Below are 27,896 nucleotides of genomic sequence, written 5' to 3' on the forward strand. Positions count from 1 at the left end.
CTGGGAGACATCGGACACAAGACTGCCATTTACAACAGACACAACCACTCACACATACAGGTCACTGCAGAAAATGCTCCAAGAGATGGGCAGAGTCAAGCTCTGGGGCAGGAACTTCCTAGAATGATGGAGTTGATGTGGGCCAAGCCATACTCAGGCAGCTGTCGCTGACCCCCGGGCTGAATTCCTCTCCCCTCTTCCTCCCTTTCTTCAAAGTCAGCCTTGTAGAGAACTTGCTGCACTCAGGCTTGGCCGACTCTGTGTGTGGGTGTGTGTTTTCAGGAGGAGAGTTTCTCTCCATGTGGCTCTGATTTATGCTGATACTGTCAAATTGAAAAATATAAATGGCTTGATTCCACAGAAAATCAATTTGACAATTTCTTTGCTCCCCACCCAGCCCTTGTCATAAAAAATAATCATTTGGACACACTGGAAAAGTTAGGAATTACAGTGGGTGCCAATGTGTGGACCCTGCTTTGTTTTAGTTGTTTCAATTTTTTCCAGTTTCTTCTTGAGGACAGGGAGAGCATTGAAATGTTTATAAGAATATCATTGGCCAGCCCATGACAAGTACCATCGACCCTCCCTTAGACAGAAGCTGTGTCCACGTGCAATCACAGAGTTGGAGGAAAGATGAAAAAGAAACAGAAAGTCTCCTATGCGGCGTCCCGGTTCTAAAGACAGATATCTAGGTTTCAGTCATATTCATTTTCCATCTAGAAGTCTGTCTGATGGAGAAAACCCATGTCCGAAGAGCAAGCCAGCATACCTGTGTGTTTCTGCACGTGAAGAACTCTATTCTGTGATCTTTTTCTGCTTAGCAGAGATAAAGGCAATAGTATCTACCTTGTTACAGATCAGATAGATCTGGTGTTCAAACAGTTTACCTAGATGGAATAGATATACAGAATTGTTGAGGCTGTAAGGGACGTTGAAAGTTTATTAAAATATGAGTTACTTCCTTTGATAATTTCATTCTCAATTGGACCTTTAGAGGGAAGTTTCCTCTTCGTATAAGGAATTATGCAAATGTTTTGTTTATAGGGGATATATTTGGATTCCTGTGTCTTATTTTATAACAATTGCATGCTAAAACAGGCATCTCCAGCAGCAGGCCCCTCATAAACTTAGCTTTCTTTAACATATTTTAAAAGCAAATAATTTTGGTATTGTTGTCAGCTACAGACATCATTTGTAGTTAAGCCGGGATATTATTTGAGAACTGCAAAGCTCTCTAGGTATTACCTCCCTATATAAACCATGTGTTAGAAAGATATATACTCAGTTTTGAAATATTTGTTAGACTGCTTTTGGCTTTCAGTCTGCGCCAAACATGTGCCTTGGTGACAGATGGAGTCATGTGGGCCCCTGAATGAAACACTTTATTGTGTATAGACTTTGTCTTCCAGCAGTTGGGTTAGAGAAGCTGGGAGATAAAGAGGATCCGATTGCTATGAGGTGTGTTCTCCAGTGAGCATAAGATCCTTTTTTTCCCCTCAAATATGTCAGTAGGTTATTTGGTCTCAAATTCTGTGCCATAGAAAATAGTGCTGTATACTCTGAATTGAGCTAGAATAATTAAATGTAAAACATTCTCATGTTAACTTCAAATTCTGAAACTAGAACATTTTCCTAAGAATTTATTGAAACGTACTGGCTTTGTGGGCCTGTAAACCACTCAAGGAAGCCTGGACCTAGGGTTGCCAGATAAAACAGGACTCCCAGTTAAATCTGAATTTCAGATAACGAATTGTTTCATATTGTGTCCTCAGTATTACATGGGACATATTTACACTAAACAATTATTCATTGTCTATCTGAAATTAGATTGAACTGGAAGTTCTATATTTTTACTTGCTAAATTTGATAATTCTACTTGGATCCCAATTTATGGTTTGCTCTCATAAACAGTGACAAAGAAAATTCCTCAGTGATGAAGGCTCTGTGAGTGTGCATGTCTGTGTGGCACAGAGATGGAGAAAATCTCGGTCCAGTCCTCCTGTAGAATAAAAAGAGATGTTCTGTTAGAACAAAGCAGATGTAAATCGCATCTACTGCACTTGTGATTGGACTCAGTTCAATAGTGTTTTCTTCCCATATGCATCTATTTTCTCTCATCTCCCCATCTTGGGTTTGTTCCCATGTAGTATAGGCAGAGCGGGGAGGTGAGGGGATAGCTCGGAAGGGCATGCTTGGACCACTTCTCTTTCCATAAGAAGCTTCCTCTCCCTCCCCCATCCTCCCACGTTAATGCCCAGATCCTACCCATTCAAAACCTGGTGTTCTTGCCATCCCTGTTGTGAAGACACCCTGGACCTTCTCAACTGCAATCAGGTTTCTAGCCCAACTCCCATTGCACTTAAAGGTGCTATCCCTTTCAGTCTTCTTTACTAGACTCTATGCTCCCTGAAGGCAGGATACAGTCTAATTTAAGAAAACACCCAGGGAGGAGCCTCCAGGCTACTGACATTCAGAAGAGGTTTATTTTTCTGTCTTTAACTTCTAATTAGCACTACTTGCGCACTAAATGTACAGGTGCTAAGACAAAGGCTTTTTGCAAACCTTTTCCTTTCTTAGTTGCCCCAGGGGTTAAGCACCATGTACTCCAAGGTCTGACCTTTGGTGAAAGGCAGAGCTCACTGGAGTTGTTGTCCTAGACTCCCATGGAACCCTGAAATGCTGTTGACTTTCAGTCTATACCATCTGTACCCCATTTCTGAGCAACAGCAGCAGAGAATTCCTCACTGGATGTGTGACTCCCAGCCTCCACTCTCAGGGCAGAGTTCAGGGTGACCTGGAAGTTTGTTTTAGGAATAAACCTGTTTAATATTTTTAAGACAAAAAGTTTCAAATAAATAAATTAGAGAAAAATTGATTAAAACCTGGCAATAAATATGAGCAAATAATTCCCAAATTAAGAAATACCAATAACCGATGAAAATATGAAAAGGTTCAATTTCAGTGATAAGTAAATGCAAATTAAAACAACAAAGAGGCTGGGTGCCATGGCTCGTGCCTGTAATCCCAGCACTTTAGGAAGCCGAGGTAGACACCTGAGGTCAGGAGTTCAAGACCAACCTGGCCAACATGGTGAAACCTCATCTTTACTAAAAATAAAAAAAATTAGCTAGGCATGGTGATAGACACCTGTAATCCCAGCTACTCAGGAGGCTGAGGCAGGAGAATCGCTTGAACTCAGGAGGCAGAGGTTGCAGTAAGCCAAGATCATGCCATTGCACTCCAGCCTGGGGACAAGAGCAAAACTCCATCTCAAAAACAAACAAACAAACAAAAAAAAACAAAGAAATTTGGTTTTTTTTGTAAGTGGCCAAACATTATTTATAGGGCTTTCTCTTTATAACGATTGGCCAGTGACTGGTCATTGCTGAAGGAAGGGAAACCAGTCACAATTCAGTTCAGTTCTAGCAGAGAGGAAGAGGGATCCCTGCCCATGCCTCCACCCCTCCACCCTCCCCCGAGCCCTCATCAGCGGATTCACCTTGTTGATTTATGGCACTACACTGTGTAATCAGAAGCCAAAAGGAGAAAAGCTGGGCACTTGGATGACATATTAAGTACTCATCTTACAGAGAAATGAAAATCCATTTAGAACAACTAATGTATCATTAGCATGGATTTTAAACCAAGGCAGTGTTCTCAGCCCACAAATGTTCTTACTCTGATAAAAGACCTGCCAGCCAGTACTGGATTGGGCCAGTTCCCTTGTCTATGGGAATAGATCAGAATCAAGATGGGTATTGTTGAGAGGCAGTTATTTAGAAGTTCCTAAACTGAACAGTTTTCTTTACTCTTTTGGCTTTTCTATGTAAGAGGAAGCAAGGATTTAAACAGTTAAGCACACTGTTTAGTTTCAAACACTGAGAACAAAAAAAATTCTAATTAGAATTATTTAAAATGTTCCTAGGTCAATCTATATGCCTAATAAATATCTGTCAAATTGAATCAAATTAAAAGTTTGCCAGGATGCTAATTCTATGTTGTAATAGTTTTGTTTATCCTGTTTGACTATTTAAATTGGGATTGCCCATTTAGGTCCTCCAAATTCAAGGGCCAAAGTCAATGGCTAGAAAATCAAAGGTTGGGCGAGACACAGTGGCTTATGCCTGTAATCCCAGCACTTTGGGAGGCCGAGGCAGGTGAATCACAAGGTCAGGGGTTCAAGAGCAGCCTGACCAGCATGGTGAAACCCTGTCTCTACTAAAAATACAAAAATTAGCTGGGTGTGGTGGCATGTGCCTGTAATCCGAGCCACTCAGGCAGCTGAGGCAGGAGAATTGCTTGAAACTGGGTGACAGAGGTTGCAGTGAGCCCAGACTGTGCTACTGTACTCCAGCCTGGTGACAGATTGAGACTCCATCTCAAAAAATATAAATAAATACATAAATAAGAAAATCATAGTTTGTAAAAATCATGTCAACACCTACCTCCAGATAGCCACACTTTTTCCGTGGCTATTGGAACTTAGGTAGGTGTCCCCTAACTTTGTGAGTCTGATCATCATGGCGCTTGAAGTCCCACCTTATTTCTCATCTTACCTTATTCCCCACCCTCATCCTGCCCAAGCCACTGGAATCCCTGCAATTGGGTGTCCAGCAGGTGGGGAAGAGAGGAAATGAACATTCCTGTTGTTAGGCATGGGACATAGGATGTGTCCCTTCTTGTTGTCTTTTGGAATTCTGATTTTATTTTCCCGGAAAAACACACGAGGTTTCAGATCTAGAAACTATTGCCCATATTAGAAGTCAAAGTGCATTTTTCTCATAAAGAAAATGAAATGTTCTAAATGGTGATATGAAAGTCAACTATATGAGTTAAAAGGCATTTAAGAGCTAGCCTTCAAAAACTAACCAAGTCTATAGAATATACATTTCAAATTCACATCCTCAGCCTGTGCCCACTGCCTTCTGGTATGTAGCCACGTATGTGCTAGGCCTTAGCTTCCCTTCAGCTAATGTGGCAGCCATGGATCCTTAAGCAGAGAAGGAAATATCAGGCTACTATGATGACAATTGCTATGATGGTCCCTTAGTTCTCTGTTCTCCTCTTAATTTGGCTTCTCAAGGAAGCTTTCCTGCTGGGTAGATAATGAACAAAATGTTTTAGATGAGGACTCTGGTTGACTTGGCAGTTCTTTCTCATTAAAAATAAGCAAATTGGAATTCTGGCTTATAAATAAGGCTCATGTGGGTTTGGTTATGTGTATTCACCTGTGAGGGACCAGACATTGCCAGGTGAGATAAAAGTCAATCACCTGTCAGGGTATCTGTGAGAAACAAGCCGTGGACCCCATCCCTGTCTCATCATGATCACAATGAGGCCATGGAAATTTTTAGTTTGTTTGATGATAATTCATTGAACAAACACTTGCCTGCACATGAAGGTATAGCAGTAAATTTGACAGGCCCTTACTTCTTGGTATTTCCTTTTTTTTTTTTTTTTTTTTTTTTTTTTAAGACAGAGTCTCACTCTGTCACCCAGGCTGGAGTCCAGTGGTGCGATCTTGGCTCATTGCAACCTCCGCCTCTTGAGTTCAAGTGATTCTCCTGCTTCAGCCTCCTGAATAGCTGGGATTACAGGCATGTGCCACCACTCCCAGCTAATTTTTTAATTCTTAGTGGAGATAGGGTTTCACCATGTTGGTCAGGCTGGTCTCAAACTCCTGACCTCATGATCTACCCTGCCTCGGCCTCCCAAAGTGCTGGGATTAAAGGTGTGAGCCACCATACCTTGCCAGTATTCCCACTGTTGATTGAGGGGTGGTAGAGACAGACAAAGAGGTAAATAAAGAAGATTTGATATTGATAATTGCTGTGGGAGGGAAAAAGGATGATGGGCTGGGGAGCAGCTTGGGTTGGGAGGAAAACTATTTAAGTAGGGAAGTCTCTCTCTGAGGAGTAACATTGAGCAGAAAGTTGAATAACAAGATTTGGGGGCATGATAGGTTTGAGAGTAGAGTCTTCTATGCAGAGGGCATAGAAAATGTGAAGGCCATGAGGTAGGACATAGCTGACACTATTAAGGGGTCAGGATGGTGGCCAGCATGGTGTAGTAGAGAGAGCAAGATGGTGCTATCAGGACATGAGGTTCCAGAACTTAGGAAAAAATGTGAATTATACTCCAAGTGTTTTCTAACCAGCATAACTGTTTATCACATAGTAGGATTCTGAGCACAGATTCTGCAATGTGGCTGTCTGGGCCAGCCTCTTGGCTTCATGATTTGTGTGAACCTGGGCAAGCGGCTTAACTTCTCTGCCTCAGTTTCATCATCTTTGAGGTAGGGATATATATCATAGGGTGGTTGTTAGGTTTAAAGAAGGTAAACTTATAAAGGATTAGATTGGGGCTTGCTTGCATAGCAGTTGCTCCATTAGCATTCATTATAATCAATAAATACTTCTTGATTATGTAATCTGTGCTCAACACTACATGTTTGCCTTATGAATAGTTCTCATTTATGCACTCTTAAGGCTTTATACGATTCATTCTTAGGCAGAGAATGTGTCCATTATGGGTCAGAGTTAGCCAGCTTAAAAGCCCTAGAGTGGCTGCCACTTCACTCAGATAAAATCCAATTTTACTGCCTTGACAGGCCTGCCACAGCCTGGGCCTTGCCTACCACCTGGAGTTCTGTTCCCCACTCTCTGCTTCCCATCTCTCACTCCGTCTTAGCTGTACTGACTGCCTGGCTGTTCTGGGGTTTTCACATTCATGTTCTCGTGATGAGAAACCTGTTGTAGATCTTTGCTCTTGTTAAACATCCATCTCCTTTAAGATTGGAAGAGGGAGAACCTGCAGATGACGAGGCTATCTAGAAGTATGCGGTTAAGAACTAGGAGCATCTTTTAGAAGACAAAAGAACAAAAACCAAGCACAAAACACCCAACTAGAGTTGTATAAGAAGACTCTGAGGCTGGGCATAATTGGGGAAAGACCTAAAGATTTTCCTGAACATGGCCCTAGAATTTTTGGTTTGCAGCTTGTCCAAGCAACATCTATCCCCCCTGCTGCAGTCTCCTGCCCCCTCGTACTGTAAGCAGACCTTGCTCTCACCTGAGAAGAGAAGATGGAATTCATGTTGGGCTTATGCTCCTCAAGGGACTAGGAATAAGTAGAACTGGCTGTGAACTAAGAATTACTAAGTTGTTTTTGTAAAAGCTCAGCAAGCTAGTCATGGAATGAATGATAAAAGATGTGGCCAGTGTGATGGCTCATGTCTGTAATCCAAGCACTTTGGGAGGCCGAGGCAAGCAGATTACGAGGTCAGGAGTTCAAGACCAGCCTGACCAACATGGTGAAACCTCATCTCTACTAAAAAATATAAAAATTGGCTGAGCATGGTGGTGCACGCCTATAATCCCAGCTACTCAGGAGGCTGAGGCAGGAGAATTGCTTGAACCCAGGAGGCAGAGATTGCAGTGAACTGAGATCTCGCCACTGCACTCCAGCTTGGACACAAGAATGAGACTCTGTCTCAAATTAAAAAAAAAAAAAAAAGGGACTCTGTCAAATAAGTCAGTCACCCAGCCACGTGACATAAGAAAGGGTGATTAATGTGGACAGTATTGACAAGACGTGGATGATTGAAAATGTGTTGGGTTTTCACTGGAGGAATGAAGATTAAAAGCCTTTGATTTTTAAACATGTTGAATTTGAGGTGGTGATGGTGACCGGACATTGGAATTAACATGTCGTGTAGATAACATACAGACTGTGCTTGGGCGCAGTGACCAGATGGGAAAATAATTGATTTGGGCAACATCAGCTTAAAAATTAATGAGTTCTCTGGGGAACAGTAAGGGTAGAGAGGGAAGATGGCCAAGAGCTGAGACTTGGGGAATGTTCAAGTGGAGGAGGCAAGACCTGAACAGAGGAGGGGAGGAAATCCAGAATCACTGAGTGCTGCCCAAGTGGGTGTGTATTTTGGCAGAAGGTGGTCACAGATACCCAGTGAAGCAGCAGGGATGTAAGAGAATGTCCTTATAGGAAGCTAAGGCTTTAGCACAGATTCAGAATGACTTGTTTCTCATTATTGTTTAATTCCATTTAATAAGTTTACAGGACTTAATGAAATATACAAGGTTCCATTCTTATTCTTTTGCTGTTAAGATCTAAAAATTATTCCTAGTGTACATTTTAATGATTAGTTTCATTCTCCCTTACATCATTGCAAGGTAAACAGTGAAGAATTCTGACCCACCCCAAAAGTGTTACAAAGTGAATGAACATATTTGAAATGCAAAGGGCTTGGGTTTTGCCATTCATTCTACCATTTATATCATTGGGCAACCTTGAGAAAAACCTGAACAACTCTATAGTTTAGTCTCACAGAGTGTAAAATGGGATTCATGTCCCACTGACCACTAACAGGGGTATAGAAGTGTAAGTTACTGTTTTGAGTGACTTTGCTCCCCACAGCTGGGAGCACCACAGGCATGGACAGTTATGTTTATGCATAGTAGAGACAGCTCGTGCTTGGGATATGAATCTATTTAGACATTTATGAGAAGCTATAACTAGCTTTCTTTGAATTTCAAAATGACATATAAAACATCTTTTCTGAATTGTAATTGTTCCATAGCACTTGATTGCTTTTATTTCCAAATGGCTCTGTCCTCTAGCACGCCCAAGGCTGTGTATCTGTGGTGCCAGAAGAACTATTGTTTTGTCATCATGAGTCCAAATGATTTTTTAAGTTTATTTTTCATCATAAAAGTAATATGTGCCAATTATAGAAAAGCCAGAAATACATGCAAACATAAAGAAGAAAAGTAATGAATTCATAGCCCCAGCACTCAAAGCAAACCAGCAAGAGCATTTTGGTGTATTTCTTTCCAATGACTGATTAGGAAAAAACAAAAATAACAGCCCAAAGTAAATGATATCCATGTGTGATCGTTAATATTTGGTGTCAGCTTGACTGGATGGAGGGTTGCCTACATGGCTGATAAAGTATTGTTTCTGGGTGTGTCTGTGAGGGTGTTGTCAAAGGAGATTGGCATTTGAGTTGGTGGACGGGGAGAGGAAGACCCTCCCTCTCCCAGGATGAGTGGGCAGCATCCCATCTGCTGCCAGCACAGCTGGAACAAAGTAAGTGGAGGAAGGTGAGATGATCCAGCTTGCTGAGGCTTCTGACCTCCTCCTTCTTCTGTGCTGGACGCTTCCTCCTCCTCCTCCTGCCCTTGGACATCAGACTCCAGGTTCTTTGGCCTTTGGACTCTGGGACTTGCACCGGGTACTTCAAAGCAGGCAGAGGAAAGTGGGTTAAGTTTGCCTCCTGAGTCTTCTGACTCTCTTTCATCTTCCCATTCCTCCTGCCCTGGGACATCAGACTTCAGGTTCTTCAGCCTTTGGACTCTGGGACTTATACCAGTGGCTTCCCAGGAGCTCTTGGACTTTAGGCTGCAGACTGAAGCCTGCACCGCTGGCTTCTGTGGTTTTGAGGCTTTCAGGCTTTGACTGAGTCACTGTCAGCTTCTCTCTTTCCCAGCTTGCAGATGGCCTATCGTGGGACTTCGCCTTGCAATTGTGTGAGCCAGTTCTTCCTAATAAACTCCCTGTTTTATATGCACGTATTCCATTGGTTCTGGAGAACCTGACTAACACACCATGTACACATTTGCATCCATGATCTCATTTGATCCTCTTGCTGGCCCTCAGTGGCGGATGGTGTTCTATAGCCCAGCTGTGCGCATCAAGGATCTAAATAGCAAGGAATGCAAGTAACTTGCCCAGGATCATTGAGAGCATGTGGTGGATGCAGGATGTATCCTCTGACTCACAACACTATGGCTGCTTCTCCTACACCTGCCTACATCATAGTTCAGCCTGCCAGCGTGGTAGCTACAGTGTTAGGCTCTGAGAGAAGCTGTGTTCTGTCTTGACATGGTTTTATCCATATGTTTATGTATGTGTCACTTGGTGTCACCTTCCCAAACCAAGTGGCAGGTCTCCCCTTTCACTTTTCTCCCATCCCAGACTCTTGTAGCCAATGATGCAAAAATTTTAAGTTTTTATTTAAACTTGTTTCTGCGTTTTCTGGAGTATGCTGGAGCACTCAGAAGGCCCTTTCAGTTGCTTAAGAATCAATTATTTTCACATGCCTCTGCCTTTTTCTACTCCAGGAAACCTGTCAGTGACAAGGCTTTAGCTTGCCTGCAGGTACTACGTCTTCTATCTGAGCAAATAGGAATGTTGAAGATCAGTGAATGGCAAACACACCAACTTTCTGGTATTCAGAGCCCCCGGTGATAACCAGTCATCCCTGAGCCTTTTGATAGGTACTGAACTGCTCCAGAATGACATGATTATTCTTGCAAAATCCAGATTAAATTTTAAAAGTTATTTTTAGTAGACTTCATTTTTTTAGAACAATTTTAGAGTGACAGAAAAATTTCAAAGCTAGAACAGATGGTTCCCAGACACCCCACATCCTATTTCCCCATTCTTTTTTTTTTTTGTAAGATGGAATCTCGCTCTGTTGCCCAGACTGGAGTGCAGTGGCATGATCTCAGCTCACTGCAACCTCCGCCTCCCAGGTTCAAGTGATTCTCCTGCCTCAGCCGCCTGAGTAGCTGGGATTACAGGTTCCCACCACCATGCCCGGCTAATTTTTTTGTATTTTCAGTAGAGATGGGGTTTCACAGTGTTAGCCAGGATGGTCTCGAACTCCTGACTGCCTTGGCCTCCCAAAGTGCTGGGATCACAGACGTGAGCCCCTGTGCCCGACCTCATTTCCCCTATTCTTAACATCTTACGTTAGCATTATACATTTGTTACAGTTAGTAAACCAATATTAACACAGTATTTTAAAATAGGTTTATACTTTACCCACCGGTTTTTACCAAGCCCGTTTTTTCTGTTGCTCAGTCCCGTCCAGGATACCACATTGCATTAGTTGTCTTGTCTCCTTACGTTCATCTTATCTGTGACAGTATCTCAGACTGTCCTTGTTTTTGATGATGTTGACAGTTTTGAGGATTACTGGTCAGGTGTATTTTGGAGTGCACCTCTTTGGGAATTTAGCTCTTGATTAGACTGGGGCTGTGGGTTTTGAAGAGGAAGATCACAAATGGAAGTGTCACTGTCATCACATCACGTCAAGGGTTGTAGAATCCACAGGACTTATCACTGTTGATGTTGACCTTGACCATCTATCAGGTTTCTCCACTATAAAGTTACTCTTTTCAGCTTACCTTTTGCCATTGGTTCTTTTGGGGATCCTTCATCTGTGTTATTTTAAAATTGCATCACCTATTTACACTCAGGGAGTGTGCAGCTAAAATCAAAGAACTACAGCATTATGTGGTTAAGATTGAAAATGTGAATCTGAACCAAAGAAATCTTGTTGTCATTTTTAGGGGCATCATCACCATACTGCCCTGAAACAAGGAGCTGCTCAGTTCTAAGATTTTCTTTAGGTCTCGGATATTAAAGGGATAAAAAAAAAATGCGTAATCAGTTTCTAAAAGCTTGTCCCTGGCTTCTTTGCAAATGGCCACCTCAACTTTTTGTTTTCACTTGGATTTTCAAAACTATGATTATCTTAATTCTACTTTTTGCACCTCAGATTGATTCTCCATTTTACAGTTCAGGTAGGTGCTGATAATGATTTCCCTTTCAAGCCAGAACTCCAGGTGTGATATTTAAATTTCTCTTGACTAATGATCTCATCAGAGTTTGTTTTCTCAATGGCCTGAGGGGTGGCTTAGGGCAATACCCACTGGCATCCACGGAAACACTGGCCTTTTCGAATGATCAATAAGGCGTTGTTATTTTCAGACCTATTGTGTGGTTTGGTTAGACAGACACTGCCTGGAAGTCTAGAAACTTGGATTCTGATATCCTAGACTGATTTAATGCATTAAGCTTTTCAAAAGTCCTCTCCACATTGACTTACTTGAGATTTCTCAACCTATTGAGAATCTTAGAGGAGAGGTGCAGTTTTCATTTTGTAGAGGGTAGAAACTCAGATGTCAGGCTTTGACAAAAGGAAATAAATCAAGGAGGAGTGAGGACCAGGGTCAGGTCTTGTGGCTCCAAGATGTCCCCTCTTCACTGTATGTGTCTTAGAGCTGCTGCATCCGTCTCCACCTCTTGTGAATTGAAACTTGTGATGTGGGCATCAGGGTGGTGTGGACTTGGATAGCCTTTCCAGTTTCTCTTCATAAGCTACCAAAGGAAAGTTGGCCAGAGCAAGAATGGGGCAGGACTCCTGCGGACAGCCAGGCTCTGGGTGACATGAGGGGAGGATCTGGAGTCACTTTGAGAGGTTTCTTCTTTGCCTCCTTTCCGGTAACCTTAAAGTCTTTCATTGCAAAGATGATTGCCTGAGGAACTAGTCCATGACTTTTCTCTTGACCAGCCTGAATCAGGTCTGAAAATGACAGACTCAGACAAGGAGACAAGCAAAGTAGGCAGACACCTCCCACGGGAAAGCACAGCTGATGATCACGGCGGATAACCTTTAGAGATGGACAATCTGTTTTTTTCCACTATGAGGCTGAAGCAAACTAGCCATTTTATCAAAACTACAAGCAGTGTGTCAGGTTACCCAGTGGCAAAAAGCTGAAAGTTCCTGCCCAGCATAATCTATCCACATTTTTTATTTAGGTAATCGTGAGTTCTGCTGATGCCCAAATATTATTATAAAAGTAAAATGCATGCAAACTGTGTATTTTATAGGGTCGTATTTTTTCCCTGGGTTTCTCAGGCTTGCATGTATTCATCATTCAGGTCCTGCGTTTATAATTTATCAATCAGATCACTCCATAAAACACATTCTGATCCCTCACATCTGTGTATAATTTATTGTCTACTCCGGGCAGTAGAAATAATATTTTTATTTGCGTCATCTAAAAGAAACACCAATGTATAAATACATAAGAAAAGCTCATAAGAGACAGTCCTGTGACTACGAACACTGCTGAGAGGATGTTGTAGCCAATTAAAAAGCTGAGAGATGGCTTCATTATCCATGTACATAGGTAATACATACTGTACACAGCAAATAGTGGTTACTCAACTTCTCAGACAGGTTGCACCACCTCCTACAAGGGCTGCCACAGTCTGCTTCTAAATTCTCCTTTGAATATTTGCAAATAAAGCCTCTTCAAGGGAAACATATTTGCCAAAAACGGCTCCTTTTGGATTAAGATAATGGAATATGTAGGTGAACTGGGAAATGTTTCACTGGTTGGAATATTTTGCCTTCAGGAAACTAAATAACTTTGCCTTTCTCAGCCACCAAGAGAGCCTTGGAAGAAACAGTCCAGAGGCTAGAGGTTGTTCATTATACTTGGTTTCTGCAGCCTCACCCTGATTATCTAATAGGAGGCCCCACCAACACCTCCCAAGCTTCCCCAAAGTCAAGGTGTGGAGTTACTGTCCCTCCTTCACCCCTCACTGCGGGAGCACGTGCAAACGGTTCAACTAGGAGACTTGGATTTCACACACCATATCCTTCCTCCTCACACATACAGCTTCCCAAGGGAAGTCATTAAGTGCAGAGACGTTTCCTCCAGGTATCTGAGGCCTGGGTGAAAACCTTCTAGTCCTTTGGGTGGTGAGGCTGTAATACCCGTGTCAACCATTCCAACCTCCCCATTGCTGAGGCTGGGTTGGGGGTGATACAGGATTCTAGCTTTAGAACTCTTTCTCTGCCCAATTTCACAGACCCTTGGCAATGGGATTGATTTGTGATTACTCAGTTTAACAATTCACTTGTGTTGGAAACTCAGCACTGCCAGGAGTAGCATATAATTAAACTGGTTTATGTGGATGATATGTTTAAATGGTCACGATCACTTTCTTAACAGTTTTAGCTGACTTTCCGAAGATTACAACGATGCCCCTGGTAACTCTCGGCATGGTGTGGTTTTCAGCAGGTGAAGGGAAAGTTCAGATGGATCTCCAGTGTTCACTCCATAATTGCCAGTACTTTAAAGCTGCCTGAATCCAATTCCAGTAATGTGACAGCTCTCTTATAAGTTCAGTTAATTATACTCTGTAGCCTGCCTCTGCAGGAGCTGTATAACTGGATCAGAACTCACTTTGTTTCTGTGCATTCCAACATGTGAATCCCATGGGCTCTTGAGCAAGAGACCACCCAGGTCTTGGCAAAGCCTTGAGAGCAGTGCCGTTAAAACCGGCCTATGCGCCCCTCACACATCTTGTGATTTCCCTCGGGCTCACCTCGCTCTGCCTCATTTTATGGAAAAGGAAAGCCTTGTGCTCCCTCTGCTGCTGTCTGTCCTCATGGCTGTATGTGCAGCTGGATGCTTCTCATCGTCAGCTCTCAGCTTATATGCTCTCCATCCCCAATAAAAAGAGGGGGTTTCTTGGCCTGTCCTTCAGAAGTATCATCCCCAGCCATTCTGCTGTCGCCCTGCTTTTCTTCTTAATTTTTAAATTTTGAAATAATATTTGATTTACAGGAAGGTTACAGTTTGAACACGGAGTTGCTGTGGTGCTGCTGTTTCTTTCACAGCACTTGCTGCTCTCTGAAGTGGTCTTGTTTCATCGTTCCTCTCCCAGTACAAGAATGCAAGTCCTGAGGGCAGCTTTCTCTGTGTCCCTCTCTGAGATCCACAGGACCCAGAGAGCCAGGCCTTCTGGGATGAAGCTGTGTTCAAGAGATGAGGGTCTCAGCAGCATAGACAACAGGGAGCTGGCTCACTTTGGGGGTGCTGGCATAGAGAAGAAAGAATGGGCTTTTTGGATAGAAGGCATCAGGTCTATAGTCACTGCCAAGAGTGCCTGTTACCAGGTAGACTTTGAATACTTGGTGAGTGAGTGAGTAAACATGTCAGACCCGGCTGGATTGCAGACCTGCAGCTGATGTGTGGTAGAGCTGGTGCTTCTGCAGGGTGCATCTTCCTCCAAAGCCTGCGCTCTCCTGCCTTTGAGCATGCAGAAGGCATGGGCTCAAGTGACAGGAAGAGGGAGACACACTTACTCAAGATCTCCACGTTGGCCATGGTTGCCTCCCTGCAGCCAGGAGGACTTCTGATGCTTTCCATTCAGAAAATCAACTCTTTTCACCTCCAGGCAGCCCTCCAAGGATGTCACAGATGTCACCATCAGAGCCAGCACCTCTGCTTGCCCTGCCAGATCCCTTCTCCCTTGAATGCAGGTTCATCCCTGAAGACTCAGCCCATCCCCCGCCTGGAGACCACATGCCCTGGGCCCACAGTCCCCTCCCTCCTTCCTTCCCTATGCGGCGGAGGGACGCAGCTCAGCCCTCTCCCACTGGCTGTATTTCGGACTTTTAGTTCATTCCTGTACCTTGTCCCCTTGGTCCTTAACACCTGAGAGTTTTAAATGCTTTGCGACCAGCTTGAGAATTTCTCAAAGAGGTTGTGTCAGACAGTGAATACGTGAGTAGTAATCCTTTGGTAACCTGAATATAACTGCAGACTTCCACATTGAGCATGATAAAACGGTGTGGATTTAAAAGTATTTGGGGAACTGTAAAATGTCTAGGATTAAAATTTCAATACCATTTGTGCCCAATAAATGTGAACTCTTTAGTAACTTAAAACTGTGCTATTATGACTCAGGTCTGAAAATTATGAGTCCTGCTTGAAGAAATGGGAATAACATGTGAGGGAATCTGGTCCCATCCTTCACCTTGAGGGATATGCTGTGGTTGAACCAAATAGCAGGAGCATGACCTCATAGGAGAGAAAGCCCAAAGAAATTACCGTATTTGTTGAGAAAGTGATACACCCTCCAGAAGAGAAAAATGTTATATTTTCCATTAGGATTGTTTATGGAAATGGGGCTAAATTGAACCTGTTTGGTATATTAACTGGTTCAACAGACAGGACCCCAAGAAACAAGATCATATAATAGTTTATTGAATGACTTGATTTTTTTAAAAACATGAACCAGTCTAGTCGTCTGAACTGGAAAATTAATTTTGTCTATAGAATCACTTACTAGAGCATATAAAATTAGACTCCGTAAGTGCAGAGAGGAGAATTGGCATTGTGTTTCACAGATTCACTGGGATTTGAATAAATGGATTTAGTCTTAATACAGCGAAAGCCTTGAGACTTTTAATACAGAGCAGATCTTAAAGTATTAATTTATCATTTCAAAAAGCGACTTTTGCATTTGTGTTGCTTGCTGAAGGACTGAATTATATTTCTTGTCGATGATAATACTCTAGCCTGTGTTATGGGTCTTGAAGGAACAAATTAATTAACTTTTGTTTTCTTTAAGTTACAAAATTTTAATGGTTAGATTGACAGAGAATTCAGCAGTTTTAACACTTATCATGATTTTATGGGTTATAGTGTTTCCCTGGGCTTATTTAACTTCCAAATATTTTCACTGTGTCATTGATTTAATAAGCTTCTGATGCCAAACTCTTACTGACTAGAGTGAAATATGGGACTGTTTTCCTTTTGATTCAGGGGTGAGCTTATGGGACCAGGGAGGAGCTTTCGAAGTTGTCAGTGCCTCTCTGCTGGATGGAGACCTCTGGATCCCAGCGGAGAGCTTCGACTTCAAGGTCAGTTCCTGTCCTTCTTTTCGCAGCTTTGAGACTGCCAAAACTTTTCAATCACATTAACTGCTTTGGTATTCTTTGATTCAAGTGTTGTCTCTACTCACATTAATGCTAACTGTATTGTTATAGAATGGAAGCTTTATTCTTAAGAAGATAAAATGCAAACCAATTTGATTGACAGTGCTGATGAGGGATCGAACACGATTTGCAAATACCAAAAATTCATTTTTAACAAAAACCAGGGTTTACAATCCCAGATATACAACTTCCATGTTCAGCTTAACTGAATGATAGGTATTCTTCTATATTTATGTCTATTTAATTAACATTTTTCTTGAATTGATTATTGGTAGAAATATATTTATACAACTTAAAAACCCATTTGTCATGAGTTTTAATGCAGTCTTAACTTTGTTTACTATGACATGTTTGATATGAGCCTTTTATGATTAAAAGAATATGAAATGATTGAAATAATAGTGATTAAATTTAATGTTTTGTTGCATTTTATCTGATAAACTGACAGGACTTCCTTAAATTTCAGTGCTTGTAGGGACAGTTGGAAAGTGATAAAATCTATAGAAATATGAGCTCTTTGGAGAGATCACACAGATGGCTTGGTCCTTGTATTATATAGAACTATTTTTAGATCATTTTTCATAATAGAAAGCAGATTTTTTGAAGAGCAGTTGAGATTGTGAAAATCCTCTGTCACTTCCTGGAATAGCTGCAGTGGGCCACTTTATGTGAGTAATGATAAGGTGATTTACATCTAGAGAGCTTACCTTGGAAACTGAGCTTTTAGAAAGGTTGATGGTTTGATTAAAAGACCCAAATGCGAAATGTGCACATTTTTCTAATGTTGTTTCATGGACATTGTTACAAATTGAATATACAAAGTACAAGTTAAGTATGGTGGTGGTGATGATATTCTCTGAAAGAAAAGCTTAACATATTGAAGAGAATTTTGTCATGTTATTGGTAAGCAAAATTAAAAACAATAGATACAGAAAAAGGAGTGGGCTATTTGTTTTAAAGAAAGTTTATTTAAAATATTTGTAGACATGAATAATATAAAAATATGGAATAGTATAAAGTTTTTTGGATGGCGGGAGCCATTATGTAGACTTTCCCTGGGGGTAGAGTTGCCAGATTTAGCAAGTTAGAAGAATGCCTGGTCAAATTTGGATTTCAAGTAAACAATGTATTTAATTTTAGTGGAAATATGTCTCATGCAATATTTGGGACACACTGTTTTGTAAAAAAAAAAGTATTTGTTGCTTATCCGAAATGCAGATGTAACTGGTTGTGTCCTATCTTTTGTCTGGTAACCTTCCCTGGAGGGAATCGTAGGGAGAAGCTGCTGAGGGCTATGGGCCTGCCCCTGGGGTGGACCGGCTCAGGCCTTCTCTGGTTTTTGACTGCCAGCTTTCTCCTTCCCACCCGCCAGCCACCTGGCAGCCATCACAAGGTGTGTTGGAGGGGGATTTGGCACATCTACTGGGGCCAAGCTTGACCTGATGATTGTGGGTCACGAGCATCATCGTTTAGAAAACTAGGAAAAACCATGATTATTAGGTAGCTGTCCCAACTCTTCTGGGTTTCTGCCTCAGGAATGAGAGCCATGTGGGTGATAGGCACTCGAAGAATTCCAGGTTAGTGACATTTTGTAAGGGCACGGGGACCTGGGTGAGGTGGGAACAGCATTTTGTTGTAATGCCAGTAGGCTCATCTCAACATGTAGCTTATAGCATCCGTATGTGACCATATTATTACAATATGGACTCATATGTGGTGGGTAGCCCCAAAAGCTTGTGTGAGAAGGGGTACATGTGAATGTCTGTTATGTGTGTGTACCCGTTTGCAGGAGTTCCCCGTGGGGAGGACGTGTATACTTGCTGTGGGAATAGGCATTCTGGCCAAAAATGTGTATGTGTGTATCTGTCCTCAGTGTCAATAAGTCAATATTTTCATTTTGAACTGCATCATGACGTGTATCTTCAGCATACAAGGCACACTCATGTTAAGAATATTGTTGCAGAACAGCGGTGCCTGCTGTGCCTCAGAATACACACTTTTAGATTTGCTTCTCACTCCCTGCCTCTTTCTATTCGGCCAGTTTTTAACTGAGCACCTATTATTTTAACTGAGCACCTGCATGCAGCCAATGCAGAAGGCAGACATGCTTGCTGCTGCCTGCAGCTTACATTGCAGTAAGGGAAACACAAATACATTCAGGTTGTGGTAAGTGTTAAGAAAGAAACAACAAAGTATTCTAGGGGTCAGCAGGGGCGATGGATTTTGATAAGTTGGCCAGGAAAGCCCTTTCTAAGAAGGTAAGATAATGTTTTCACTAAGTTCTAAAGAGCCAGCCATGAGAAGAGCCAGTGTGTAAGAGGCTGGTGTCAGGGAGCAGGGAGGAGGCAGGCGTGTCTAGAGCATGGAAGATGAGACAGACCTGGGGTGATGCAGGAGCACCAGGGGCCAGGATTCCCGGCCGGGCTCCTCCGCGTGTGACCTTGCTGTGGAAGCAGCAGCCTGCACAAAACAGACATTCATCCTGAGATGATGACATAAACTGTGGCCTTCTTTCTCTGATAGTTAAATATTCTGATTTTATCTGACTTACCAAACCATAACATTAATTTTTTGTGACTATTTTTCCCCAGAGGTGACATGTAGTATTCACAACCATAAAGTGCATTCCTTATTTATACAGAAATGCCTAGCTCTTTTATTTCTTCTTATTATTTATTTAATTTTTGGTGGGAGGCAGGTCCCCTTTGTTACCTAAGCTGGTCTCGAGCTCCTGGGCTCAAGCGATCCTCCTGTCTCAGTCTCCCAAAGTGCTGGGATTATAAGCCTGAGCCACTGTGCCCTGCCAGAAATGGCTAATTCTTAAACATTTTATCTGATGGTCATGACAAGTCCAGTAAGCCAGAGCTGGAAGTTTGGCCTGCAGTTTCTGGTTGGGAAGGCCACGGGAACCTAGAGAAAGGGGGCCTCAAATTACAAGTCACATCCTCTCTGGCTTTATTCCAGACCAATTTCCACAATTGTTTTCCTGAAATGAGTCTAACTCATCACATTTTCCTTGAAGCCCTGAGAGATGTTCCTCACATCCACACCCTGGAGTGTGAAGACAAGCTCTAGGCCTGGCATGAAAACCACATTGCTCTGTGACCCAGAGGCACTAACCACCGCCCCACCCCATGGCCCCGACTCTGGCGTCCATGCTCTGACCGTGGACAGCATGAGAAGCGATTGGACTGGAGATGTATTTTGAAGGGAAAGTCCACTGGACTTGCCAGTGGATTCAAGGTGCTAAGGACAACCCCTGTGTTTTGGCCCTGGCTACATAGGTGGGAGGAGCTTCCATCATATACACTCCCAAAGAGAAAGGATCTCTGTCTAATTTGGTGTTCACCACATCATTGACTTACTATGTATACTGGTTCTCAGCTTAGCTGCATTTTAGAGTCACCCGGAAACTTTTTATAAATAACAGTGTTCAACCTCCAGTTGTTGAGAGTTAGATTAAATGGTTTGGGGCAGACCCGCGCAGATTTCTCTTTTTAAAAAATACTCCCTGGTGATTTTAGTGAGCACCCGAGGCTTAGATCGACTTGAGGAAATTGATGCTGCATCCAGTGCCAGAGTGCTGGTCAAGTCGATTCGGCTGATTTAGGCAAAATTACTGTCAGGTTCTCTCTCTTTCTCTCTGAATGGGATGTCAGAATGTCCTTTCCAGATCAAGAATCAAGTCATCACTGCCACTGACAGTTTAGTGTAAAGAGCAGAGGAACAGAAAAGTGTGAGATCTTGCGTGTGTTGGAGAGCTGGCAGGTTTTTGGTTGCTGGTTGTTGTCTACACTATAGGGATAAGCTTATCTGTATTCCCTTCCTCTAAGGGTCACTGTAAGAATGAGATGAAACAATGGCCGTAAAATACGCTAGAAACTTAACACGAGTACTGAAATGTAAGGTGACGCTAAAAGTTTAAAGTGTCTGTGGGAACCAAGCTCCAGTTTCACGTCTTGAAAAAATTAACTGCAGAACCAGGGAAGATGTGTCAAATGTGATTGATCATGAGGTGACCTCACCTGAGCTCAGCCTTTGAATGCTCCAGGAAATGTCCAATTTCCAGCTTTCTTGAGTGAGAATGAAGTTATAGAAATAGTATGCAAAATGGAAAATAGAAGGCAAACCAATTAGAACATGAAACTAAAGCTTCCCTAAGCATATGGCAGGCCTCAAATATCAAATAGCAACTAATTAAAAGGACAGAGGCACATTCTACTTCATACATTTCCATTTGCCCTTTTTTTTTTTACAGCCGAGAAAACTGAGCCCTGCTCTCGCTTCCAATAACCATGTCTGTATTTCCCTTCATAACCAGGTTTCCCGGAAAGGTGGTCTTCACTCACTCACCTCCCCCCAGCTCCCTCCTAACCCTCAGTAGCAGCTCCTGTTCCCAACACTTCACTGGAACGGCCTTTGCCAGGCTCAGAGATGGCCTCCTAATTTCCAAAGCCAGCACGCACCTTTCACTCTTTAGCTTACTCATCTTGACCCCAATTCCTTCTTTTTCTTTGAATTCCTTCCTTCCTTTGGGCTCCTGAGACCGTGTTCTCTTGTTTCTTCTCATATGTTTTTGTTTTTTTCATTCCTTTTCCTGGCTCTGTCTCTCACTTCTCTGAGAAGCGGCCCCATTTCTGATGAAGGGTCCCGCTGGTGATGTCCCTCTCGTCTATGACCTCATGGTCTACTTGCACCTGGGGGCTCACGTGAGTGAGAGCTACCACATGTGGAGTTCCCGCTGTGTGAAGCGCTGTGTCAGGTCTTAGGAATGATAGCTTTGGTTTTGTCATCTTCATGCATTGACTTAAAATCCAAAGCTCTCATTCTGCTTTGACCTCTGAGATTGGATCCTCTACTTCCAATCGATTACAGGTACCTCCAGCCAAAAGTTCCCAATTATGCAAATGTACTGTGCCCCAAGGTAGACTCTGCCTTTCACTTAATTGCCCCTAGGAGATGAGGTTGTCTTCTTCTGTCTCCCCTCAGATAGTAAGGTTTGAAACCCCTCTTAAATCTACTGTCCCAGTATCCTGACGTGTGCTGCTCCTCTCTGCCCTCTACCACCACCTTCATTAGTCCTCTGTTCTATGAAAGGAGGCAGGTTGCTCTGTGTAAAGAACAGACAGAGCCTGTTCCCTTCCTGCTTTCCAGTCCTTCAGAAGTCCCGGATGACACCTGAATTCAAAGCCAGGCTTCTTAGCATGATGCCCATGGGACTGGGTGGCCTGGGCCGTCTGGACTCTAGAGCCCCCACTCCTATATCTTAGCCATGGAGCTTGTCAGGACAACCAGCTGTCTAAATAGGCAATGTTCTTTACCACCATGTTTGCACTATGCTCTGTCCCCACGTCCCCCTGACTCCCTGAGTCCTTCTCATTCTTGAAGCACCCCTTAAGCACTCATTCTTAAATGGCACCTTCTCTTTTGAAACCTACCTGGAACCCCTGGCCTCCTGGCCAAATTTGTCCTTCCCATACCTTTGTAAGTCGTACACATCTCTGTGACGTGCAAGCATAGGCACACACTTAATTCATGCAAATTCAGCCTTGCACATGGCAGGAACAGATGCTGCAGAGACACAACTTAAGTGGCAGAGGTGATCACGTCCCCTTGGATCCCCAAGGCACATGTGGGCATCTGCTGTTTCCTTGGTTCCCTCTGCCTCTCACAAGGCAAGCTTCATACTTCATGAGAGCAGTTCTAGTTCTTTCTGTTGGATATCCTGAAACAGCACAACCCGTAAAATAAGCCAACTCAACTATAAGCCCCAGTTATCAACCCAATAAATGCCCCAGTGCTCTGTAGAGAAGAAATGCTGAACCTGTGTAAAAGCATGAACGCCGTGAGGTTTTCAAAGGTTAATTTGGACTATGCTTTGGGTGCTACCTCTACCTTCTATCCTGACCTTAGACCCCAACCATGCATGATTTGGGACTCACACAGTGCCGTCATTATTAGTTTTTTTTTTTCTTTTTGTTTTGTTTTGTTTTGAGACAGGACGTGCTCTGTCTCCTAGGCTAGAGTGCAGTGGCACAATCATGGCTCACTGCAACCTCCACCCCCCAGGTTCAAGCGATTTTCTTGCCTCAGCCTCCCGAGTAGCTGGGATGACAGGTACTTGTCACTGTGTCCAGCTAATGTTTGTATTTTTTAGCAGAGACAGGGTTTCGCCATGTTGTCCAGGCTGGTCTCGAACTTCTAACCTCAGGTATTCCAACCGCCTCGGCCTCGCAAAGTGCTGGGATTACAGACATGAGCCACCACGCCCTACCCGTTATTAGTTTCTAATCCCTGCTTCTCCCAGCCAGCCTGCGCCCTCCCTCAGGGCAGCAGCCACAGCTCTGTGCCGTTCTGCCTTGGTGCAGTACTTGGCACAGAGTGAAGTGATTGCAGGATGCTTGTTGACCGACTCTGAGACTTTCCCTGTTCCTGAATCCTGAGCCTCCCTCATTTCTGTGAAGAGTCTGCAAACCACTCTGACTACCACAACTTTCTAGATGTTTCCTACCTCCTTTTGGCAACTCTGGGTCCCTTAAAGTCACTGGGAGGTGTCTAGCTGATAGAATGCTACGTTCTTCACTTTAGTGCTCTGTGGTGTCTTACCTGGAACACATCCCCAAGTGTGGCTCTGTGCCAGGAGCAGTGCTGTTACTCCACATGGGTGGGTTGATGTGGCCAGACCTATAGGGAATGATTTTCCTCTTCATCTAAGGGATTATTCCGGTAATTGCAGGAGTTTCTCAGGCTAGACCGTAACACGTCCAGCTTGGCTGAGTAGACTCAACAGTTAGCCTTTCTGACTTAGGAAGTATCCGTTTTACATTAGCTACCAAGCCAGCCAATAGTGTTTCCTCTCAAGAATGTCATGACTAAAACACCTACTGTTGAGCTATGGAGTAGATATCCTCATAAGACATGCTTAGTGGTTCATGGCTGGAACACTGTTTCCAGACTGTGTGGGTTCCTGGTTATGGTCTGTCTCACCCAGATTCTTACCTTCTGTGGGAACCCCAACCCTGCCCTTTGCCTGACAGTCCCCCTGAAGCTGCCTGCCACACAGGAGGCTGCTGGAGGCCCCAACTCCTGCACCAGGCCTCATATAACCCACCATTATGGGGAGAGGATTTGGAGAGGTAAAAGCTGGCGCCCTTGTATCTTGGCTGGGAACTCAGCTGTTTCAAGAATCACTGCCAGGCATGGTGGAAGGAGAAGAATGATGGATGTTGGAACCTGCAGAAATGGATTCACACTCCCTCTGCCTTGCTGTGTGGCATTGAGCCTGTCGTTCGCCTTTGTTTCCTTAGCTGTAAAGGAGATGGTGATGGTGACCTTGTGACCTGATGCCATGCCTTCCACATGCTGGCTACACAGCAAACGCCAGCCTCTCTCCTGTCCCTCCCTCGGTCCTCCTATCACTGCCCCAGGACTGAATAAGCCTTTGCTGTGTGCGGGGGGAGGATGCTGGCCTGGGAGTTCCTGGATATATAGCAGCATCCCTGCCTCTACCTGAGTGATGCCAGTGCCACCCTCTTCCAGTCACAGGTGTCTCCAGGTATTGCCAGGTGGCCCCTGGGATACAAAATTGCCCCTGGTTGAGAACCACTACCCAGTGAGAAAAGGCGAGGAAGGAAAGGAAACTGGCAGTTACTGGGATCCCCATCTTGACCTTGGATGGAGTCAGACTGGGGCTCTGCAGATTTGTCTGGGAAGAGCTAAGCAGTAAATGTATTCCTCAGTGCAGGTCACAGCAGTACCCACTGCAGCGACTCAACTGGACTGTTGTGTGAAAGCAGCCATCGCTAATACGTAAATGAATAAGCGTGGCTGTGTTCCAGGAAAACTCGCTGGACGCTGAAATCTGAATTTAGTATCATTTTCATGTCTCATGAAAAAAATCTTCTTTTTCAACAATTTGAGAACATGAAACCAGTCTTAGCTTGCAGGCTGAACCAAAACAGTCAGTGCCCTGGTTTTGCCCGAGGGCCATAGTTTACAACCCCAGGCTGGATGTTGCATGGATATCAGCTCCCTGGAGGCCCCCAGCATCCCTGCTAGGTGGATGTTGTTGTGCACATTTGCAGATGAGGATGCTGAAGCCCCGCCCCACCCCACCCTGGAGGTAGAATGTTAAGCCAGAGGACTAGCATCTGGGCCAAGGCCTGTCAGATTTGAAATCCAGTATTCTTTGCATAGTGCTCCTCTACCTTTCAGAAAAATCTTTAACTTTCTTTCCCCTGTGTATCATATCAGGACTGCTTCATAAATCTTGACTCCAGACAGCTGAGGTCATGGTTCAGGGGGCAGACGTGGTGAGTGCTCGCCAGCGCTGTCTCTCTCCCTGCCGGTCTTGCCTCCGAGGGAGATCTGGCTTTCTTCAACAAGATGTGATTGTTGCCTCCCAGCTCCCTGCCAGGGTCTTTCCTGTTCACTCTTCCTATTTGGCCAACACACAAAGAGGAGAAAGCAGGCCAAGGTATTGTACTTGTTTCAGCTGCGTCCCCGGCGTAGAAAGCTCTCACTCAACCAAGGAGTGGTTCTGCATTTCCAGCAATGCTCACCACACACTTGCTCGTTTCTTGTGACCTCTTAGCAAGGCCTTAATATCATACTTTCTGTATTGTTTTTATTGAATCGGGCTGTCTTACAGTTTTTGTACCTTTTTCTTCCCCTACAAGCTTCTATCATCATTATGGAACTGGGTCCTTTTGAAAAAAAAATCATATTTTAAAATAACAAATTATCCAATGTAAGAGATGTTGTGATTTACCTTCTTTAGACAGAAATTGTAAAAATATATAATCCTGAGTAATACTTTGTACATTTGACTGACATGTAGGACTTATAGTTGCTTGATATTAGGAGAGAAGGAGTTTGACAAATTCTGTTTTCAGTTGTACATTTGCCCAAGGACATACAAATGCCTGCTGTCTCTGAGATCCGAGGTCAGGTTCCCAGGAAGCAAGGATGAATGGGACCCAATCCTGTCCTTGAGAAGCTCACAAATGGTCATAAATTGAAATAAGTACTTAAACAGACATATGGGATTTTAAAAAATAAACACCTTATTTTAAAACAGTTTTGGATTTATTGAAAAATTGCAAAGACACTACAGAGAATTTTTATAAACTGCATACCTTGGTTTCCCATTTTTCACAATTACCTTTGTGTAGTTCATTTGTGACAATTAATAATATTTTTTTCTTTCTCAGCCTGAATTTTTTTAATAAGAGAGAGAACATTCTGCAGATTGAGGTCATTTAGAAGAACATTAAAACTTCTAGAAAGGATTAGGATTCTAAAATCTTACTTTAAACTGAAGAGCTTATCTTGCCAAGAGATTTAATGTGTATTAATGTTGCATTTGATTCTTTATTTATTTATTTATTTGTAACCCATCAGTTCTCATGAGATAATGTTGTGTTTTATAATTTCATGCCACATTTAAAGCTGAGGAAGCTTGTCTGTATGTTTACTGTGAAATTTCTCTGTAGTTGCAACAGATAACCAGTGAGGACCGTTCCTTAACAGTTACTCAGTAAATAGTTGTGATGGCAATGAAGATGTTTTTGTTTAATCAAAATTTAAAGTTCAGATTGTTTAAAAGTCCCCTTATTCTTTCCTTAAAAAGTGAGAAACATTTTCATACCTACCCTGACAGTGCCTGCAACCATATCTGTAAAAATCATGTTAAAACAACACTTGACTACAGCACCCTGGTAGAATATAACATACACCCGCATGGAGAGCCGCTGTGGGAGGGTTTTCCTCTTGGATGTATTAAACATGCTCTTGATTCTCATGTGTCTTGCACGTGTTCTTGAGAGTGTAAAGAAGACATGCATTGTTGGTGGTGCACGCTAGTGTTTGACCAGCATTTTTTATTACCAACTGCCTAAAGAGAAAAATTAAATGATTTAAATTTAACTTCTCCCTAACAAGAGAACTTGAACACTAAGGGAAAAGATTTTATTGGGTTGTGCTAAGCTAAGCTTTGGAGAGTAACAACCTTCGTAATAATATCTAATAATTTTCCTCCCCTTCCTACTACCAATTTTGCTCACCCCCATTGAGGGTACATGGTGGGCACAACACATAAATGGTCAAAAGGAAACAGGTGTCTTTCAAGATGGCATGTATTTAGAGAAACCTGCCCATTGGTAATTTGGGGCAAGGAAGAATAAACATTGATTCTCACCCTTCTATCCTCCCAAGACTGCTCTTGCTAGATCTTTAAAAATAAGCTTTTTATATAAGAACAATTTTTAATTTATAGAAAAATTGCAAAGATAGTATGGTTCCCATGCACCTCACACCAAGTCTCCCTGTTATTATATTTGTTGCAATTAGCAAGCCCATATCAATGGAATACTATGAGCTAATGTCCCTACCTTATTTTGATTTTCTTAGCCTTGACTTGATGTTCTTTTTCTAGCCGGGTTCATCTGGGACCTCACATCATGTTTAGTGTCGTGTTTCTGAAGGCTCCTCTGGGTTGTGGCAGTTTCTTGGACCTTCCTTGTCCTTGATGACCTAGACAGTTTTGGGGAGTAGTGATCAGGTGTGGCATGGACTGTTCCTCTGCTGGGATTTATCCATCGTTTTTCTTGTGATGGGACTGGGCTTGTCTGTTTTGGGGAGCGGATCACAGAGGCAGAGTCCCTATCTTGTTATGCCATATTGAGGGGATGCACTGTCCAGATGACTTATCTGTGGATGCTTCAGCACCTGGCTAAGGTTGTGTTTGTCCGGTTTCTCCACTAGTAAAGCTCCTTTTTCCCCTTCCCATGGTGTGTTGCCTAGAAGGAGATCACTGTGCACATCCCACACTTGAGGAGTGGGGAGTTATGCTGCACCCCTGGAGGGGAAGGTAGCTGCCCCCATTATTTGGAATTCTCGTGCATGTGAGATTTGTCTATGCTCCCTATTTATGTTTTTAATCATTTAACCACGTTAATGCGGTCTCATGGATATTGATATGATTGGTACTGGACCCACCCAAATTTTGAATTATAATTCCCATAATCCCCACCTGTTATGGGAGGAACTCTGTGGGAGGTAATTGAATTACAGGGGTGGGTTCTTCCATGCTGTTCTCGTGATAGTGATTAAGTCTCACGAGGTCTGATGGTTTTATAAAGGGCAGTTCCAGCTGGGTGTGGTGGCTCATGCCTGTAATCCCAGCACTTAGGGAGGCCAAGGAAGGTAGATCAGGAGGTCAGGAGTTCAAGACCAGCCTGGCCAATATGGCGAAACACTGTCTCTACTAAAAATACAAAAATTA

General features: G+C 43.1%; 1 protein-coding gene across 1 annotated transcript in view; it reads left to right on the plus strand.

Moving 5' to 3' along the window:
* The window catches only part of ADAM12 (ADAM metallopeptidase domain 12), a 368,998-nt gene that overhangs the window by 34,352 nt on the left and 306,750 nt on the right, over positions 1-27,896 (plus strand). Inside the window, exon 2 of the mRNA XM_017537897.2 lies at positions 16,440-16,537. Within this exon, the coding sequence (XP_017393386.1) occupies positions 16,440-16,537 (98 nt within the window). The remainder of the gene's footprint in view (positions 1-16,439; positions 16,538-27,896) is intronic.

This window comes from Cebus imitator, unplaced genomic scaffold, assembly GCF_001604975.1.
Source record: "Cebus imitator isolate Cc_AM_T3 unplaced genomic scaffold, Cebus_imitator-1.0 Scaffold107, whole genome shotgun sequence".
Lineage (NCBI taxonomy): Eukaryota > Metazoa > Chordata > Mammalia > Primates > Cebidae > Cebus > Cebus imitator.